Raw genomic sequence first — 19925 nt, 5'->3', positions numbered from 1 at the left:
TATGACTCACAATATTTTGACTTTATTATCATAGTGGTATTATAACTTTATACCTAACAAATGTTCCAAATATTACAACTTTTGTTTTATTGTTGTTGTTTAAGTGGCCAATAAAACTGTAAATGGCCCTATGGCCGCACCTTGGACACCCCTGGTCTAATGATGATTAAACACTGAGGATATCTGTATCACATTTTTGAATGCAAACCATAGGAGGCACCACAAATAAGTTTTTAACAATAACTGCAGATATTTTGGGCGCTCCATTACTGTAAAACCTCTCTCCCTGTACAGACAAGTCCTCGGTGGCAGGATCAGAAGAGGCCGAGCCTCAGTCCCCTCCCATAAAGCCACGGGAGACACGGCAAAAGGCTATCCAAGAAGCTCCTCCCAAAAAGGGTCGTCGATCGCGCCGTTGTGGTCAGTGTTCAGGCTGCCAGGTTCCTGAAGATTGTGGGGTCTGTACCAACTGTCTCGATAAGCCCAAATTTGGTGGAAGGAACATCAAAAAGCAGTGCTGCAAGTAAGTCTTAGTAGACCAGGGAGAAGTCTAGAAACTACTGAATGATATCATTATGTAAGATTCATGCTCTGTCTATTGTGTCCACAGGATGAGGAAGTGTCAGAACTTGCAGTGGATGCCCTCAAAGATGTTCCTTCAGAAGCAAGGCAAAGGCAAGAAGGACAAGAAGAAGAACAGGTTGGCTGAGAAGAAAGAGAGTCTTAATCCAGTTAAAGGACAGAACTCGGAGCCCGCGGGCCTCAAGCCGACTCTTGCACCACCAAAGGAGGAACCTCCCCATAAAAAAAGTGAAACTCCTCCTCCCAGGCCTGGAGAGGAGAAGTCCAAACAGCAGCCATCACCACAGCCATCCTCACCAGCTCCATCATCGTCCCCCTCCCCGGCTCAATCCCCACAAACCACCAGCACGTTCACAGCCCCTGACCAATCTCCAGACCCCAAAGCGCTCTGTCTCTCAAGCAGCGCCACAACCAAGAAGGGGCAAAAAGCGCAGCAGCCGGCCTCCACCTCCTCCTCATCTTCCTCCTCATCGCCCTCCTCGTCCAGCTCGTCATCGTCCTCGTCCTCGTCATCATCCTCCACTTCGTCTTCAGCACAGAATTCCCCCGCGCCTTCGCCCTCTGCGCCGTCAGATCCCCAAACATCTCAACAGGGGCCGCTGAGCAGCCAGCCGCCCCAGAGGAAAGACGCTTCACCCAAGATTCCCCTGAGCGAGCCCAAGAAGAAGACCCAGCAGCCATCACCTCAACAGCAGAGCTCGACGTCATCATCAGACACAGGTGAGAGATTAGTCACACCTTTTTCATTGCTTAGTATCCTCCTGGATGTCCTTCTCTGTATCTTATTCGTGTTATTCAAGGGAAATTCAAGGGAGCGCTGCAGCAAAGTGGAGACTATGGAGTTTTTACAATGCTGTGTCCAGAGTTCAGGCAATATTTTCAGCAAGTAGTGTAGTTTTGAGTAGTAACAGTGCAGTGGTGAATTATGCTGACATTTATTTAGTTTTTTTGAAATGACACACATTTTTTTATGCTTTGTCATTTTCAAAGTGTGATCAAATACAGTCGTCCCTCGCAACTTAGCGGTTCAAACATCACTCCCTCACTCTATTGCACTTTCCCCAAAACTAAATAATTTATAAAGGATTGCTGCTTTGTGGTTGACTATGGTCTGTTAGTCCAAAATATTGAAAGACAGGTCATATTCTGGTCACTAGGCATCAGTAATATCACAATGATGACAAATTACCTTACATTACATGAACTTCACACTGCATGGCATGTCTGACACGCCTTAGTGAAAAACGGTCCCCCATTCCATATAGAAGTAGTAAGGTTTTACTTTGTCCTTCTTTTCCTCTCCGCTGGAAACCCTTTCTTATGTTTGGAATTATTAAATTGTCCTAGCAGTGACTATAGAGGTGTTATTTCATGTCTGTAGGGCTCTAATAATGGTAAAGATTGAATTTAAAAAGTCATAACCTAGTCATCTAGGCTCTAACCATGAAAATATTCAATTGATTAATATTGAATTGGTTAGCGCGGTTACCTCACAGCTAGGAGACCCGAGTTCAATCCCACCCTCGGCCATCTCTGTGTGGAGTTTGCATGTTCTCCCTGTGCATGCGTGGGTACTCCGGTTTCCTCCCACTTTCCAAAAACATGCTAGGTTAATTAGCGACTCCAAATTGTCCATAGGTATGAATGTGAGTGTGAATGGTTGTTTGTCTATATGTGCCCTGTGATTGGCTGGCCACCAGTCCAGGGTGTACCCCGCCTCTCGTCCGAAGACAGCTGGGATAGGCTCCAGCACCCCCCGCAACCCTCGTGAGGATAAGCGGTAGAAAATGAATGAATGAATAATATTGTATCCTACTTTGCGGAAATTCACTTATCCCAAGCTGAGCACCAATTAGCCGCGATAAACGAGTGGAGACTGTACATTTGATTAGGAGAGAAAGGGACTCTGCAGTGAAGTGGAGACTGTGGATTGTACTACTGCAGGCACACAGAGGGCCACATACAGAAAAATCTAAGGACCACTTTGCTCTTTTTATATACTGCATTTTTTTATTTAGAAAAAAATGTATATATATTTTAAAGCCAAAGCTTTGTGTTATTAATTATTAATGTCTATTTGTCTAGTCTATTTGTTTTCCTACAATATGCTACGGGCTAGTAATACATGAGTCGTGAGCCACAAACGGCCCGTGAGCTGCACTTTGGACACCATGGGCTAAGATCACATTTGCGTGTGTGTGCAACATCGCTGCCTGCGAAGGAGATACTAGAGCTAGTACCTAATTTTGTCTGTGGAAAAGTGCCATATATTGCAAGGATGACTGTCTCGTGTTTTTTGTTGTTGTTTTTTTTTAAATAACACTTATTTTATTCATGTTTTATAATTTTTATAGTTGACCCAAAGCAATTGAAGAAGCCAACCTCTCGCGCTCTCCTTCCATCTCCTAAGCAGAAACCAAAAGACAAGGTAGGAAAAGTGAGTTCATTCTCCATTTTAATGGTGCTGAAGCTCATGATTTATTGATTTTTTTATGTATGTACTAAAAGCAATGTAATATAGTATGTATTAAAAGTGGATGAAGCCGCTGCAGAAGTGACTTAATCCCGCATTCTTGCTCACAGCAATTTGGAGATGACTTCATTCAGAGTGAAAACGAATGCGCCCGTTGGCGTACAAAACTCTTGGTTCGGATCCATGTTTTGACTCTTTTGAGTTATTGCTGGTCTGCTTGTGGAAATGTGTTATTATTAAATTGTTCTGTATCTATTTCTTCAGTACATATGAAGCTGACTGCACACAGGTTCCAACATTCACTCTCTTTATGTCTTCCTTTACATGCAAACCTAAAAAAGACGCTGACCACAAAACCCCCCGGCAGCTGTACTTTAAACTGGCAGGGCACTCCCTCGACAAGGGGCCAGGAGAAGTCAACGGCGCCCTGCGACGGAGTGCATCGAATCAGAGTGGATTTCAAGAGGGACCATGATGTGGAGAAGGTGTGGGAGGCTGGCGGCCTCAGCCTGCTCACTTCCGTGCCGGTCACACCCAGACTGCTCTGCTTCTTATGTGCAAGCAGCGGAAACGTGGAGGTATGAAAACACAATAAATTAACGCTCACTTACTCTTGCCTCGGAGATGATATAACAAGCTCTATTAAGCACTGTTGCAAATAGCCTTTCTCACCGGCATGGTGTCATAAAAGCTCCCTACCATTTACCATGCAAGTTAGCAGATGGGAATCTACAATAGCAGTGTTGGTGCATTAAAACTAAATCTTGTTTCCTTTCCGTCTCTGTAGTTTGTTTTCTGTCAGGTGTGCTGCGAACCGTTCCATCTCTTTTGCCTGGGGGAGTCGGAGCGTCCTCTCCAGGAGCAGTTTGAAAACTGGTGTTGCCGCCGATGCCGCTTCTGCCAGGCCTGCGGGCGCCAACATCAGAAAACTAAAGTAAACCGTTCTCCACAGTTCAGATCTTATTTATTTATTTATTTTTGGCCAGGCACAAAAGGAGCTCAGTTTAGCATGACAGCGTGTAAAAAGGCTGTGGAATCTTCCCCAGAGAGACGCTTCCTGGCGATGCAGGCAGACGGCCATTAATCAGCTTTATGAATTAATGCCCAGGCTTTTTATTATTTAACTCAAATCCTGTCTACGCTGCGCATGGTGTCAGCCTCACATGCTTGTCAGTACAATTATACACTATGTACGCCTACACGCTTTTGATTTACACGAGGCCTGTTAGTACATAAGCGACACAAATATGATTGAGCTGCTCATTGGAGGTCTGCGTGGTTAATTGTTTTTTTGGAACAAATCTAAATGTCTAAAGGACATCAAGTCATTTATTATTTTCATTGGCTTGCATTTTCTGGCGTGGAGTGCATCCCTGGCAACGCTGCGCAAGAGTGTGGCTTGAAAGCTCCAGGCGAGGCCACTGGCGTGTCAAACCACTGCAGATAAATCATCCTCCTCCGAAAATGGTCATAAAAAGCTTGCCTAATACACTTCGGAACACGTGTGTTTCGTTGCTAGACAGTACGTCTCTTGAAGCACTTTGCCAGGGTAGTGTTGTGTCTGCTATTGTGTCACTCACATTATCGGAAACGGCTCTCAGTATAATGCAGATTCAACACAGTCCAATTCCAGACAACAGACAGAAATTGCAGCCACCAATTATAAATGAGTTGATGAGTCATGTGTGTATATTGATGCCATGTTTGATATTTGATGCTTTCCGTACCAGCAGCTGCTGGAGTGTGATAAGTGCCGTAACAGCTATCACCCGGAGTGCCTGGGTCCCAACCACCCCGCAAGACCCACCAAAAAGAAGAGAGTCTGGGTAAGACACACACCTTTTCACCTATCCTCAGCCCACACCTTCTTTCTCTCTCGTCCTTTGTTGACGACTACAAAAACACACCTTTCTTGTCACAGTGTCACATTAACATTAACGCCTGCAGGTGTTTTTCTACATTTGTTTGTTGTCCGTTTTTCCAGATATGCACCAAGTGTGTGCGCTGTAAGCGTTGCGGAGCCACCAAACCTGGGAAGTCCTGGGATGCCCAGTGGTCACATGACTTCTCCATGTGTCACGACTGTGCCAAACTGCTTGCAAAAGGTGAATAATCACATCTTTTTGAAGGACACAAAAGTCAGATGAGTGCATTTAGGCAAAGGCAAGAAGGACAAGAAGAAGAACGGGGAGTGCAGCGCCCTTAATAGCGCCCTTCCAAATGTGCAAGCCTCAGTATCAGAAAAGTGGAAAAAGCATAATAGATCCCCTTTTGATAAGGGTGCCAGATTCAGACCAAAAGTCAAAATAATGTATGTGACTAAAATTGGCAGTACTTTAATTATTACACCATTATTGCATATATTATATATATTACAATATTTGTCCCTTCTGTCATAGGGAACCCCTGCCCGCTTTGCAATAAGTGCTATGACGTCGAGGACTACGAGAGCAAGACAATGCAGTGTGGACGCTGCAACCGCTGGGTTCATGCCAAGTGTGAGAGCCTGACAGGTGCGTACATGCGGAAGATGGTGTATATTCACAAGCCGAAGTCCTCGTTGAGTATTCAGCAGAGCTTGTCACACCTCCTTTGCGCTGTCACTCCCCAATGCGTGCCGACAGGCTGTCCCGCAAAGGTCGTCATATTGACGAGCTGCTGAAAGATGATAAGGCCAGTAATGGGCACGATATTGAGCCGTCATCCGCTGCTTTCCCCGCAGATGAAATGTACGAGCTGCTGTCGAAGCTGTCGGACAGCGTTGCCTACACGTGTATCAAATGTACGGAACGCCAGCCGGCTGAGTGGCGGACGGCACTGGATGGGGAGCTCAAGGGCTGCCTTCGTCACGTCCTCACGGCGCTGCTCAACTCACGCACTTCAGCGCACCTGCTACGCTACAGACAGGTTAGTTCCTTACCTTATGATGATGCCGTTTTATGGATAAACAATCAACTAGAATGGCACTCAAATACGTCGCTCGATCAGCACCTTTGTCTGATCTGCACTGCAATATGTTCTTCATCGGCATACCTGCCTTCCATGACAAAGTTCCAATGCAGCCTCTCTGGTCCTCTAACACAATATGTGTCATGTGTCGATATTGTGGCACGATACCTGTTCATATCGGTATCGTTTTTTTTCTGCCAATAATGCTAACTTGCTAGCTCAGTAGTTTCTGCAGTCTGCAATTATTTCCAGGTTATGCCTGTCTCGGTACATCGGATATTGGAAATAAGCCAATATCAAGCATCTCCATAAAACTTTATGAACTGTGCAGGTCGCTCACCTATACTGCGGTAAGTTCTATGGTTGTCATCACAATAAAAGGACAAAGCATACATCTGGAATTAATAAAAGAAATGCCAACTGAGCTCAACCATGATTTGACCTCTGGAATTTTTGTGCCACTTAGAGGCATGGCTTTCTCCTAAATGAAGTACTAAGCAGTGATGAGTGCAATCTGATGATGTCTTGACCGCTCATAATCCTCAAACAACAGATTAGCGCCACTCTCAAGATTGAACTCTCACTCTTTGGGGTAGGCAGTGAAACCTCCGGATCTAAACCCAGAGACCGAAGAGAGTCTTCCATCTCGTCGCTCACCCGAGGGCCCAGACCCTCCAGTTCTGACTGAAGTCACGCCTTCGGCTCCAAGTGACTCCGCTGCTGATCTGGAGTCTGTGGAGAAGAAGATGGATCAGGGCCGCTACAAGTCTGTGGTAAGCATCCTTGTGATTATGTGGATTTTTACTCTGGGGACTCTAGCTTCCTCCCACACTCCGAATTGTCCGTAGGTCTGTGTCCCGTGACCCAGTCTACGGTTTACCCCACCTCTCACTCACAGTGAGCTTGATCCTGACCAGGATAAGCTGTAGAAAATCAACAACTTATATTTTATCTTTTTTTTTAATCCAGGTGGAATTCAGCGACGACATTGCACGAATCATTCAGGCAGCCATTAACAATGATGGCGGTCAGCCTGAGAGCAGAAGGGCTAACAGCATGGTCAAGTCATACTTCATCCGAGTAAGTATCTGCTATCTGTTACTAAGTAAAGGAACAGTAAGTAGTATTAGTTGGATCATATGTGATTCATTCATGTCCTTTGTGACACCAAATACTATCATCAATGTTGAATGTTCTGTTTCAGCAAATGGACCGCATCTTTCCCTGGTTCAAAGCGAAAGAGTCACGCTTCTGGGAACAACCAAAAGTTTGCTCCAAGTGAGTATCTATCGCAGCCTTCTTCCATGGTTTGTTCCTACATTTAAAGCATTTTAATGAACTTCCTTGGAAATCAATAAAAAGAAAAACGACTATTGCCCGTTTTGTTTCCAATTTCACAACAGGAATTTGGGTTTTTAAGACTCTTGTAATGGGAGCTCTTCTCTGAAGTGTAGAGATCTGTAATTAGTGAAGGGTAAGAGGCGGTTTCTCTTGGAGACGCTGAATATACCGTCATGTGTGTGGTGGCAGGAGTCAGCCAGAAAGTGGTTGGCTAATATTTATAGAATGTTTTGCTTGAGTGCGGCAACCCTGCTCTGAGATACACTACCGCTCAAAAGTTTGGGATCACTTGGAATTTTTTTTTTTTTGTTCAGTCAGAGATCTGGCTTTTTCTTGGCAGTCCTGCTATGAAGTCCAGCATCCTGAAGTCGCCGCTTCACTGTTGATACTGACACTGGTGTTTGATGGCTACTATTTAGTGCAGCTGTGAGGCATCTTGGTCTTAAACTACACACTCTCTTGCACAGTTGTGCAGCGTTTTTCTGTCCTTGTTAGATCCAGTTTGTGCTGCTCTCTGGAGGGAGTAGTTAACAGCATGGTAAGATATTTTAGTTTTAGTTTAGATTTTTAGATGGCTTTTCTAATCATCTATTAGCCTTATAAAATGATGAACTTGGATTAGCAGCCATACCAGGAGATTGATGCAGAGGACTGACAGTTGTTGATAGTAGGCCTCTATGCAAAAATGGAGATCCTTCTTTGAAAATTCATTTTAATTGTTTGTGAAATGGATAAAATGGATAAAAATGTTTGTGAAATTGAAAAAAAATTGTTTGTGAAATGCATGAAAATTTGTTTTTATTTGGAAAACAAAGAAATTTGCACATATACGTATATATTTATATGTATATATATGTATATATTAGAGGGTGTTTAAGAATATTTTAGGGAGGCTTCAAACCCCAAAGTAGGCTTAATGATGGCACTGGACAGCAGCATTCAGACCCACTTCATCAATTAATCAGAAGTTGGACTTGGCTCTTTAGTTCCCCTTGAATCAGTTGCTGTAGTCCAGCTTTTTTCTCTTTCTGGTGCAGTAGTCCAATACTTGTGTTAATATGGTTATAGTGTATAGTGCATGGGAACAAGAGCAGAGGGTCAGAGCACTTCCTCAGTAGACTTAAATGAGTGGCGTAGGACAAACAAGTGGATCGCTCTTTGGACTCCCGCCGCAATTAAAGCCCCAGTCAAGGCTCAGCGTTGCAGTAATGAAATTGATTTTGCTGTGAGTGTGAATTAACGTGCCCTCTGGTCAGCTTGATGCCAGATGGAGAAATTGGCTGAGAAGTAATTGGAGGCAAAGGGAAGATAAGGGATAAAACCCTCAGAGCCCTGATTGGTATCAAAGTTTGAATTATGTGGAAAAGATTAGCACTAAGTGAGCCTCACAGCCATACATTTTATGGCCTTGACACCTCTTTTCATTTTGTACCTGTGTTGGTTTGCACTAGTTGACTATATATAGTATATTAGCTGTCATATTAGCTGTCTTGAATTATTGGCGAATCCAAATTTCTCATTGGTTATTCAACCTAAGCGACATTTAAACTTTCATGCAAGTGTAACACTAACTTAATCACTTATTATTGATGAAGTTTTGGTATCATCAGTGTCTGTGAATGTATGTATGTATGTATGCATGCATGCATGATCACAGCATGTCCTGTATATCAAACCATGCAACATTCTTCGAGGTATTTTTTTTTAGATGGCTTCATAGTCGCAATATAGGTGTATCCCGATGACGTGCATTGTTATCTAGCGCATATTAACTAGTTTTCCTGCGTTATAATGCAAAGAAAAGGGAAATAAATATGTGTTCATGTTTCACACAAGGATTGTGAATGATGGGTAAAAGTCCCCAAAAAGTGCAGTTCCCATTTAATGTGACAGGAAAACAATAGTTTTAGCTTTATTGACATGCAAAGGTGACATCGATGTCAAAGTTAATTCTTTGATTGTGATTGTGTGATTTAAGATGGTGACTGTACATATTAAGGCTAATTTAACACTAATTTGTAAACATGTTAAAACACAGTTAGTACAGTTCACTAAGACACTGTACACATAATACAATAAAATAAATAATAACATGCTGAAAACTAAATTACATTCAAATAAATCCAGTTAAATACAATCACTGAACTGAGCTTTCATAATGCAGATGTCTTACGCTGATGTCTCCGCCCCGTTGAATGAAAAGGCAAAAAAACAAAGTGTGATACATTGTGGTTGTCTACCTCTGTACATTTCTGTGCAATAAATGTGAGTGGCACTACAGGTATGAATGTGAGTGTGAATGGTTGTTTGTCTATAAGTGCCCTGTGATTGGCTGGCGACCAATCCAGGGTGTACCCTGCCTCTTGCCCAAAGGCAGCTGGGATAGACTCCAGCACGCCCGCGACCCTCGTGAGAATAAGCGATAGAAAACGAACGAATGAATAAATGTGAGTGGTTGAATTGACAGACGAGCGGTGCAGCCCATGTCCCGCCTCCTGTCAAATACCAACTGACATTTAATCCTGCTAATGAAAGGATGATTGCCCTCTGAATTTATATTCAAGTACTTTATTGACTAGACTGAATAAAAGAACAGGAGAGGATCAATAGAATAAATCCACCATTTAACTCTAGTGAACAAGTAGATTTTTTTTTGCACTAGATTGTAGACGTTTAATCTGGAGTGTATTGATGGCGGAGGGCAGCTATTGAAGAAAACGTTCACTGTGAGAATGGTTAATGAAAAAGATGCTATTGAATAAATGATGCTCTTTGTAGAGACTTCTTCTCCAGGCTTCAGGGCTGGAATGAATATTCATGCCACATAAAGCCATACCGTGCCAGTATGAGCGTCGCACTCATTCACACGTTCTCGCTTAATCACCCCAACACTGCACTCTCCTCGGAGCTATCAGCTTTCCCAGACCCATTTATTATTTATTATTTGCTTTGCCTGGTTTCCAAGAGGCAAAGCGGGACAGAGTCACATGACACTCTGATATTTGTGGTTTTATTGCGGTGCACTTGATAGGCTGGTGCATTTTATTGTTTAACAACAAACAAATCACTTTCAACCTGTTGTCGTGTTGACTTAAATACTTGAGCTTTTTATATGCCCACGTTATCATATAGGTTTTTATTTTTTATATAATAAATGATAATAATATTAAATAATAATTTAATATAATAAATAAAATTTTAAATAATGATATTAAAAATAACAGCTGGGACAGGCTCCAGCACCCCCCGCGACCCTCGTGAGGAAAAGCGGTAGAAAATGAATGAATGAATGAATGAATTTAATATAATAAATAAAATTAAAAATAATGATATTAAAAAGTAACAGCTGGGATAGGCTCCAGCACCCCTGCAATCCTCTTGAGGATAAGCGGTAGAAAGTGAATGAATGAATATTAAAAATAAATATTTCCTTATTATCCATAATTAAATCAAATCAAATTGAATAAATGAAACGTTTGTGATGGTATATGCATGCTTCTGCCTTTCATGGTAGAGGATGTGGCTTCCATTCCCAGCCAGTGACTTTATTTTTTATTGTTTTATTATCAATATTATTTAAAAAAAAAGCACAAAAAGCCAAAAAAACTAAACTGTTGATACTAATAACAAAGCTTTGTTTTTAAATATACCAATAATAATATATTCGACTTTCCCACCTTCAAAAAACAACTCAAAACCCACCTGTTTAAATCCATCTTTAATGTCTAACTATTTATACCTGACTGCAGCAGCCCGCCTCGCTTTTAGCCTTGTTTTAGCTCTGAATGAATGTATGGATATTGTATTTTAATGTATAATTTCCTCTGTTTTTACTCAACTTTATTTTAATGTATGTATATTTTCATTTTTAATAAATTTATTTATTTTTTTTCTCTACTGTAAAGCGTCTTTGCGTACTCCGAAAAGCGCGATACAAATACAATTTATTATTTTTATTATATATATATGTGTGTGTGTGTGTCTAAAATTTATGAGATATTATTAGTATATCTGTTATTTTTATTACCTAGGTCAGATCAAATGTTTAATGGTGGCCTTCACAATGCTTGCTTTCGTTATTTAGGATTTTTGTGTTCCTTACATCCATTTTTTCATTTGTCCACTCGTGCTTGTGTTGACTTGTATGTTCTGTTGTCCTCAGCAGTGGTCTCCTTCCCAATGCCGTTTTGCCCCCGTCTCTGGACCACAACTACGCTCAGTGGCAGCAGAGACAGGGATTGTCCCGCTCGGAACGCCCGCACCTCATCAAGAACATCATTCCAGCTCCCTGCCCCAAGACCCCCGCCGAGCCAGAGTCTCGAGCTACACCTCCCCCGCGCCCCCCATCTTTACCACCGCCACCCCCACTCATACCAGGTGAGTCCTTCACACTCCCATACTTTCTCAATGTACACTACGTCAATGGTGCCGCTTTCTGTCGCTGCAGATTGTGAAGACATCCCAGAGCGTCCTCCTCCACCAGGCGTTAGTGATAACAGGCAATGTGCATTGTGTCTAAAATATGGAGACGACAACACAAATGTGAGTAAAAGCGGTTTTGTCTTGAATCAGTCTGTTATGATCTGACATGTCTGTTATGATCCAGGAGGGTGGCAGGCTGCTGTACATGGGTCAGAACGAGTGGACACACGTCAACTGCGCGCTGTGGTCAGCTGAGGTGTTTGAGGACGACTATGGCTCCCTGAAAAATGTACACACAGCCGTTATCAGGGGGAAAAAGCTGGTAAGACACCAGCTTATACTGAATGTAATATGCACCTCTTAGTCTTGTGGAAGAAATCGGGCATTTGTGGCGCCCTCTATGGACTGTGGTCAAAATACTTTGGAAAACATGTAATACAGATATCCTCATTGTTTTCTAACTATTAGATAAAATGGTAAAGGACTTAAATGAACAATGAGTTGCTACGTTTTTCCCAACATTTACTAACTTGATTGTTTTTCAACCAATGTGACACAGTATAAGTACATCTCCGAAATATTCAATGTCATTATACTGTGCGTGTATAAACTAAAAGGTGATGCCACAGTGAAGTATTAATACAAATGTTCCAAATGTTTAGACCTAATTTTTCCCCGTGTGCCTCTTGACAGCGCTGTGAGACGTGTCAACAGCCGGGAGCCACAGTGGGTTGCTGCTTCGCATCCTGCACCAGCAACTATCATTTCATGTGTGCCCGCCAGTGCCACTGCGTCTTTCTGGAGGACAAGAAAGTTTACTGTTCTAAGCACAAGGACCTCATTAAGGGAGAAGTAAGATAATACCTTTATTTGGCAATGTGGCGAGTGCGCTGTTTGCTCTCCAGTTATAAATGTGCAGTTCTGCGTCAGCAACATTGCATTCAAAGCACCATGTCGAGTTCTGCACTACATAATAAATCATTTCTTCTCATCCTATCCATGTTTAATTTATTTTTTTTACCCCCCAGGTAGTGTCTGGCTTTGAGGTGGCCCGCAGGGTACTCGTAGACCTTGAGGGGATTTGTGTGAAGAGGAAATGGTTGGCAGGACTGGAGCCAGAAAATGTCCACATGATGATAGGTAGCGTGTGTGATGCCACTGTGGATGTTTCTCTCTACGCCATCATGTCTGATTTTATTACTTTTCACCATTGCTGTAGGCTCCATGGCCATTGACTGTTTGGGTATACTGACCGAACTCTCAGATTGTGAACGCAAACTGTTTCCCATCGGCTATCAGTAAGTATTTATTGTCTTTTCAGTCAATTGTAAGTGTAGCGACTAGTGTGAAACAAGCCGTGCATCAACAACCTCGTCTGTCCTCCCCCAGGTGTTCCAGGGTGTACTGGAGTACCTTGGATGCTCGAAAGCGCTGTGTGTACACCTGTAGGATCCTGGTGTGTCACCCCTCTGTGGGAGAGTCCACACTGAAGAGCACGGTGGCTCCTGAGGAGAATCACACAATCGCACACAGCCCACCTCCCGTACAAGGTATCTTACTGTCTTTGGGTTGGCTTGTTCACAGCATGGGTGTAGCAGTGCTGGATGCGTGAAATGCCTGACCAGTCTACGGTCTATCTCGGTTTTTATCAGACTTTCCTGATCCCTTCGAGTCTCCAAGGCGCTCAGACACGCTTTCTCCTGCAAACACCCCCAAGCTCAGGGTCTACACCAGGAACCGGCACCCCAGTTATCCACCTGCCACACAGCGCTTGCAAGCTCCAAGTCCAATGCCTTCTCCAGGTATAAAACTACACTATTCGCATATTTATTTCCATATATTGTGCAAGTATGTTTAATCCTGGCAAGTAGTGTATCCAATTATTAGTAATCAATAATTGATTTTCTCTTTAGGAGGTCCTGCTCAGCTCCAAAATCAAGTTGTGACCACAGGAGAGCCACCGCTGGATTCCACCGCTCGGAATGTTGATTCCCGACTCCACAGCTCTCCTTCTCTCGCCCTTCCTTCCCAGCAGCTGCAAAAGGAGAGAGGGGTGAAATCATTCGCTCAGATTTTGCCACGGCCTCTAACTTCACCCCCTCCGCTTATCTCCTCACCCATCAGAGACCCCAAAAAGGCAAAACACCTTATCAAGGATGATGACAGGGGAAGACTGTTCACGCCAGACAGGAATAAACAACAAGCATCCAGGAAAGCGGAGAGGGTGAGACCGCCGGGTCGAGATCAAACTTCCAAAGAGGTTGAGAGGCACAGATCATCAAGAGACCTGGGGCTAAAAGAGTCGGATGGTAGCGAGTCAACAGCCAAAGACCAAGATAAATGGAGGCCAGGCATGAAAGAATCAGAGAAGGGTAGAATTCTGGGAAAAGACTCCTTGAGAGACTCTGAGAAGGACCAACAAGTAAACAGAGACTCTGAGAAAGGAAGACAGGTCAGCAGAGAGTCAAATAGCAGAGACGCAGACAAGAGCAAATCATCCTTTAGAGAGTCTAGTGCCAAGGATATTGAAAAGGCAAGATCTGTCAGCAGGGATTCGGGGCTGAGGGACTCTGAGAAGCATAGACAATTTAGCAGAGAATCAGGAAAAGACAGACCATCCAGCAGAGACTCTGACAAGTCTAGACCTCCCTCGAGGGACTCCAGTTATAGAAGCACAGAGAGAAACAAAGACTCAGGGAAAGACAGTGACCCTGGCAGCCAGTCCAGGCACACTGGAGGCGAGACCAAGAACCTTAGACTGGCACCAGCTGGATCAGGACAGTCCTCTCCTCCTGTGGGCACTGCTGTACTCTCCAGCCAGCAGAGAGGTGGCAGCACCAAGCAAGCTGAACGGCACAGCAAGCATGGAGGCAAAGACCAGAATCTCTCTGCAAGCCTCGGTGTTTCGGCTCATCACAAGTCCACTCCCCCCTCTCACCTTGTCCAGTCTAAGGACAAGACCGGCTCAGAGAAAGAAAGCACTGGAAGCTTAGCACCATCTTCACTTTTTATCGACTCTCTCGTCGGGAAATCCAGCTCCCCGACGACCGCACGGAAATCAAACGATTACTCATCAGGTCCAGCTGCAGGAGCAGCCATGAAACCTCTTTGGCCATCCAGGACAGCAGCAGATGATGACCTGGTCAAACGAAGCGCCATTCATCTGGCCTCCCCAGCTGCAGCCTCAGCCGCCAAAGACAAGCACTCCAAAGTCAAGGCGGGAGGCAACAGAGAGGTGTCCAAAGATCCAAAGGAGAAGGGTCTCCAAAACAATAAAAACGACAGCAAATCCACGCTCTTAAACAACAACACGAAAGCTACTGGCAGCTCCAACGTGCATGTTCCAAACCCCGCCTCTCACAACAACAGCAAAGTTCCGATGCTTGCAAGCAGCACCAAAAGCCATAGCAAGGCTCAGGGGGAGAAGCCGGAGAACCTGGGGGGGACAAGGTTGTCTGCAAAAGGCAGAGAAAATTTCAGCTCCTGTGTGGACAACTTCCAAGGGATGAAGATGTCCTCCCATTCGCACGTCAAACCAACCATGAAGCAGTTGGTGTTGTCTCGCAGAGAAAAGAAGAAATCTGTAAAAAACCCTCTTCCAGCACCACTGAAACCTGATATCAAGAGCGACCCCAATGGCACCAGCGGTATCGATGGTATGTCTTCATCCTGTCCCACAACCACTACCTCTTCTGCTTCTCCTGCTGGCCAGGAGACCCGTTGCTGTACCCGCTCCACTCGCTCCTCCTCCCCCTCTGCCAGCAGCAGTGACAGCTCAGAATCTGACACCCAAACTCAAACCGAGGAGGAGGACTTGCATAAAGGTCTTCCCTGTGGTGATCTCCGGGACCACCGCGGCCTTCTCCCTCCAAGAACTGAAGATGAGGCTGACGGCCCTGAGGATTACCACGATAGAAGTATAGACGACGTACATCACGAGGATGACAGCGACGGCTCGGGGTCGGCTAAGCGTCGCTACCCACGGCGTAGTGCCCGCGCACGCTCTAACATGTTCTTTGGACTTACGCCCCTCTACGGGGTCCGCTCTTACGGGGAAGAGGACCTTCCCTTCTATGCCAGCGGGGATGGATCTGGTGCCATGGTTAAGAGGAGGACTGGCAAAAAGTCTGCTGAGGGTCAGGTGGACGGGGCGGATGACATGAGCACATCCTCTTCATCGGGGGACAGCGGAGACGAAGAAGACGGAGGAATCAGCCATAGAGTCAAGGACCCTTATTACTATAACTTCACACGGACAATAATCAACCCAGCCGAGGGTCTGCCATCTATAGAAGGACTGGATCAGTGTCTGGGACGTGGCTCACAGCTGCAGCGCTTTCTGAAAGATGAAGAACAGCAACAGCAGAGGGCACAAGGAAAAAATGAAGAGGACATGCTCAGTACGCTGTAAGTACATTATGATGTATGTCCAGCAAACAAGGCTCTTAACACGAACCAAATGCTTATATTTGAATATATCAAGCAAGTAATCCACTATCTTGGTCTAATTTCACTTTCACAATTCAACGCTTACAATTACCGGTATGCTGGTTTCCAAAAAAAATCAATGCATCTCTTTGACACAATGAGCTTTGTGGAAGAATGTGATACTGTCATAATTATTAACACATGCAGAGAGTAATATAAATAGGGCACTTATGGCTCTTAACTTCCTGTTGATTGCAAGTCTGCTGGCAACATTAAACCTGTGGCACCATTCACTTTGATGATTGACAGAGACATATTTAAGTGTAATTATACATACAATAGATCCCTGCTATTTTGGTGGGATACCTTTAAGACCACCCGTGAATCGTAAATAGGCACAAACAATTGAGATGTCTATTGTCTATTATTGACACGCTAATAAAACCTGGATTATGCTGCTGCACCGATGCACCACTGTACGAACATTTGCAACAGTGTTGTAAATATTAGATTGAGCACCAGAACCCTGTCCATCTCTCTTTAATCGCCATTGTTCGCTCATGGTGAAAGAAGCAGACAATTTTAAGCCCTAGAAACGCATTTTTGCAATTCTAAAATGAATGAGAATAAAAGGTGATCAATAGAACAGATTGAATCGAACTCACGGTCTAGTCATTAGTTGTCAGGCTATTGCTGCAACCATGCTTATGACTGTTGTAGCATCGCCTCCATCTCCCTGTGAAGCGGTGAGTGATGGTACGCTCCTCCTCAGGCCAATGGGTCGTCCCCACACTGCTTGCCTGTACCAATTCCAGTAACAACTTGGGATTATATATTACTGCAAGTTTTGAGGCCATCATTATGTTGTACATGTATGCTGTACATGATCACTTATTTATGAATTATTACTGATTTAAAGGTGTGTTGGGTGTCTGCGGGAGGAAAAATGCAAAAACCTAAAGACTATTTGTTTTGACCAAGACCAGAGATGCCACTGCTGAATGGCAAACGTGTGAGAATCTATTGAATTCCCACTAACAAGATATTTATGTGCCGTCTTTCACAGGACTTTAGGCAAGCAGCACATAGGTCAGCTTGACGGCATTGACGACGGCTCAGAGAGCGACACGAGCATCTGCACCACCAACACCACAACCACCACAGCGACGTCGTCCTCCACACCGCACAAAACCACCCCAAGGAGAAGGGCCAGAGATAGGCACCAGGAGAAACTGGACTCCCACGAGGCGACCAAGGAAGCGCACACCAGCGGTGGAGTGATGAGCAGCGCGGGAAACGCTCGAGAAGGCCGAAAGAGTCAGAAGGAGAACTGTCTGGCATTAGGAGGCGGTGGTGGGGTCAAGTCGCAGCAGCAGAGTCAGAGTCAGGACCCTCTGGAAGCCCAGCTGTCCCTCAGCACGGACCTACTGAAGTCGGACTCTGATAACAACAACAGCGATGACTGTGGTACCATTTTGCCATCGGAAATCATGGAGTTTGTTCTCAACACACCTTCCATGTCCATGCAGGCTCTTGGCCAGCAGCCTGAGTCTGCCCCCTCTGAGCTGCTTCTGGATGAGGGCTATGTTGGCGTGGATGTCAACAGGCGTAAAGACATCCTCTTTGATGATTTTTCTCATCCTCTCCCTAGTGCTGAGACTGGAGGTGTAGGGGAAAGCAGTGTGAATACTTCCATATCTCTAGAGGAGCCCTATCTTCCTCTTGAGCTCCCGTCTGATCTATCAGTGCTAACCACACGCAGCCCTACTGTGAGCACCAATCAGAACCACACTGCTGGAACCCTCATCTCGGATACCTCAGACCGCACCATGTTGAGCTTGAGCTCTGACCCAGAAACGAGTGAGGACAAGAAAAGAGCAGGGCCAGTAGTGTCTCCCCCAGAGAACCACCATGAAGCTCCCGCTTTGGCAAACAGGGATGTGCAAGTCACTGAAGGGCACATGACGCCCGAGCAGTTTATACCCAGTCCCGCTATCGGCCAAGTGGTTGAGACTCCAGTTAGCCAGGATGTTTCGAGAAATCCTGCAACTCCTGGTTTGCCGAGCTCTCCATCCCTGCCTCTTCAGGGTCAAAAGTTTCTCCCTACCTCGGCTGCAGCAGCAGGCAGCCCCAGTCCTGTCCCTGGTCCAGGACTGTCCCACGCTCAAGTTTCCACCCCAGCAGTCATCAAGCCAGGTCCTGATAAACTCATTGTTGTTAACCAACAGTTCCAGCCTCTTTATGTACTCCAGACTGTCCCAAATGGAGTCACTCAGAAAATAACTGCCACAGGCGTGATGGACGCTGGCTCTCAAGCAGTCTTGAGCTCCATGACGCTCGCCACAGGGTTGAATACATCCCAGCCTATATTTCCCGCTGGAGGCAAAGTCTTAGGTACAATGTCTCACTCCTCTCAGATTCATGCGTTCAGAGGAGCAACCCAGGCCAGCTTCCAGACAGGAATTCCCAGCACCACTTCAGGTCTTCTCATTGGCTTGCCCTCTCAAGCTCACGAGCAGCCTCAGATTCTGGTCTCCGAGGCCGGTCGACCACACGAGTTGGGTCCCAGCGTTGCCATCGTGTCCAGCCCGTCTTCTCTGACCGCTGTCCCGACTGTGCTGTCCTCTGCTCACGGAAAGAAGAGGCCCATCTCTCGTCTTCTGCCGAAAAAACCCAAAAAGTTAGCCCGATCTCGCAGTCAGCCCACTCTGGCCCCTGACGTTGGCCCTCCTAACATGACCCTCATCAACCTGTCATCCCCTCAGATTACTGCCAGCATCCCCGGCCAGCCTGGTAGCCTTGTTGAGCTCAGTGCCCTCAGCAGCTCTCAACGCAAGGTTCCCAATATTATCAAGAGACCCAAATCAGGTGGTGTTATGTATTTGGATCCTGCTACACTCCTTCAACAGAGGATTTCTGGTCCAGCCCAGGCTGGTGTGCTGGATTCCTCCACTCACATCTTACCTTGCACCGCTACTGGTCTCAGCCCGAGTCAGTCTGTTTTGAATGTTGTGCCTGTGCCCCCTAGTGGTGCCGCCGGCCTCCTGGCGCCAGGGTCTGTGTCCCTTGCGACACCTGTCCTTAGCTCTGCTGAAATCACAGGGTCAATTAGCAACCTCCTGTTTACGGCTAGCCCGCATGGATTAGGGCTATCCGACCAGCCGATGGTCCTTCAGTCATCAGGGGCGACTCCTCTGATGTCCCAACTCAGCTCCCCTGTTCAGACATCCATAGCCAGCAGCATTTGTGTCCTGCCTCCCCAACAGTCCATCAGCGTGGCTGTCAACCAGCAAGGAGAACCAGACGGCAGCACTGTGCATTTACAGCAGCAGGCCTTTTCCCGAGCCCAGACTGCGGAGGCCAATCCCAGCACCAACGTAACAATAGCACCGGCTTTGAGCCCAGCGAAAGGGCGCGTCGTCGGGGTATTTAACCAGACCTTGCACTCCCAGAGCAGCAGAACGACTCACATTCACCGGCCCTCTGAACCAAACGTGAAAAACTCCACCTGTGTCCCAACAGCGAGGGCAGAAAAGGGCAAAGTGAAAGCTAAAAGGAGCAGGCAGAGCCCAGAGATGAACAATAGCAAGAAAGTCAAGGTGTCTCAAGCGGAGGAACATTACAGCAACCCTGCAGGACATCTTCCTTCAAAGCCAAGGTGAGAGTCCTGTGTTGTTATTTTTGGTCATTTTTAATACATTTGCCATCAAATCTATACGCATTCTATTTG

General features: G+C 45.4%; 1 protein-coding gene across 3 annotated transcripts in view; it reads left to right on the top strand.

The window, feature by feature from the left end:
• Positions 1–19925, top strand: part of kmt2a (lysine (K)-specific methyltransferase 2A) — a 44579-nt gene that overhangs the window by 18049 nt on the left and 6605 nt on the right. The window contains exons 5-26 of one of the 3 annotated variants that reach the window (XM_058079369.1): positions 295–523; positions 611–1302; positions 2937–3019; positions 3397–3633; positions 3843–3989; positions 4789–4881; positions 5040–5160; positions 5455–5568; positions 5778–5962; positions 6601–6777; positions 6974–7084; positions 7209–7282; positions 11508–11722; positions 11793–11887; positions 11952–12089; positions 12461–12619; positions 12796–12907; positions 12987–13065; positions 13157–13317; positions 13420–13569; positions 13681–16174; positions 17262–19853. In XM_058079369.1, coding sequence (XP_057935352.1) covers positions 295–523; positions 611–1302; positions 2937–3019; positions 3397–3633; positions 3843–3989; positions 4789–4881; positions 5040–5160; positions 5455–5568; positions 5778–5962; positions 6601–6777; positions 6974–7084; positions 7209–7282; positions 11508–11722; positions 11793–11887; positions 11952–12089; positions 12461–12619; positions 12796–12907; positions 12987–13065; positions 13157–13317; positions 13420–13569; positions 13681–16174; positions 17262–19853 — 8458 coding nt within the window. Of the gene's footprint in view, positions 1–294; positions 524–610; positions 1303–2936; positions 3020–3396; positions 3634–3842; positions 3990–4785; positions 4882–5039; positions 5161–5454; positions 5569–5777; positions 5963–6600; positions 6778–6973; positions 7085–7208; positions 7283–11507; positions 11723–11792; positions 11888–11951; positions 12090–12460; positions 12620–12795; positions 12908–12986; positions 13066–13156; positions 13318–13419; positions 13570–13680; positions 16175–17261; positions 19854–19925 lie in introns of all 3 variants that reach the window. The other 2 variants (XM_058079370.1, XM_058079368.1) reach the window with 2 other exon arrangements.

Source organism: Doryrhamphus excisus, chromosome 8, assembly GCF_030265055.1.
Source record: "Doryrhamphus excisus isolate RoL2022-K1 chromosome 8, RoL_Dexc_1.0, whole genome shotgun sequence".
Taxonomy (NCBI): Eukaryota; Metazoa; Chordata; class Actinopteri; order Syngnathiformes; family Syngnathidae; genus Doryrhamphus; species Doryrhamphus excisus.
The sequence above is the reverse complement of the archived record's forward strand: the minus strand, read 5'-3'. Positions and strand labels throughout refer to the sequence as shown.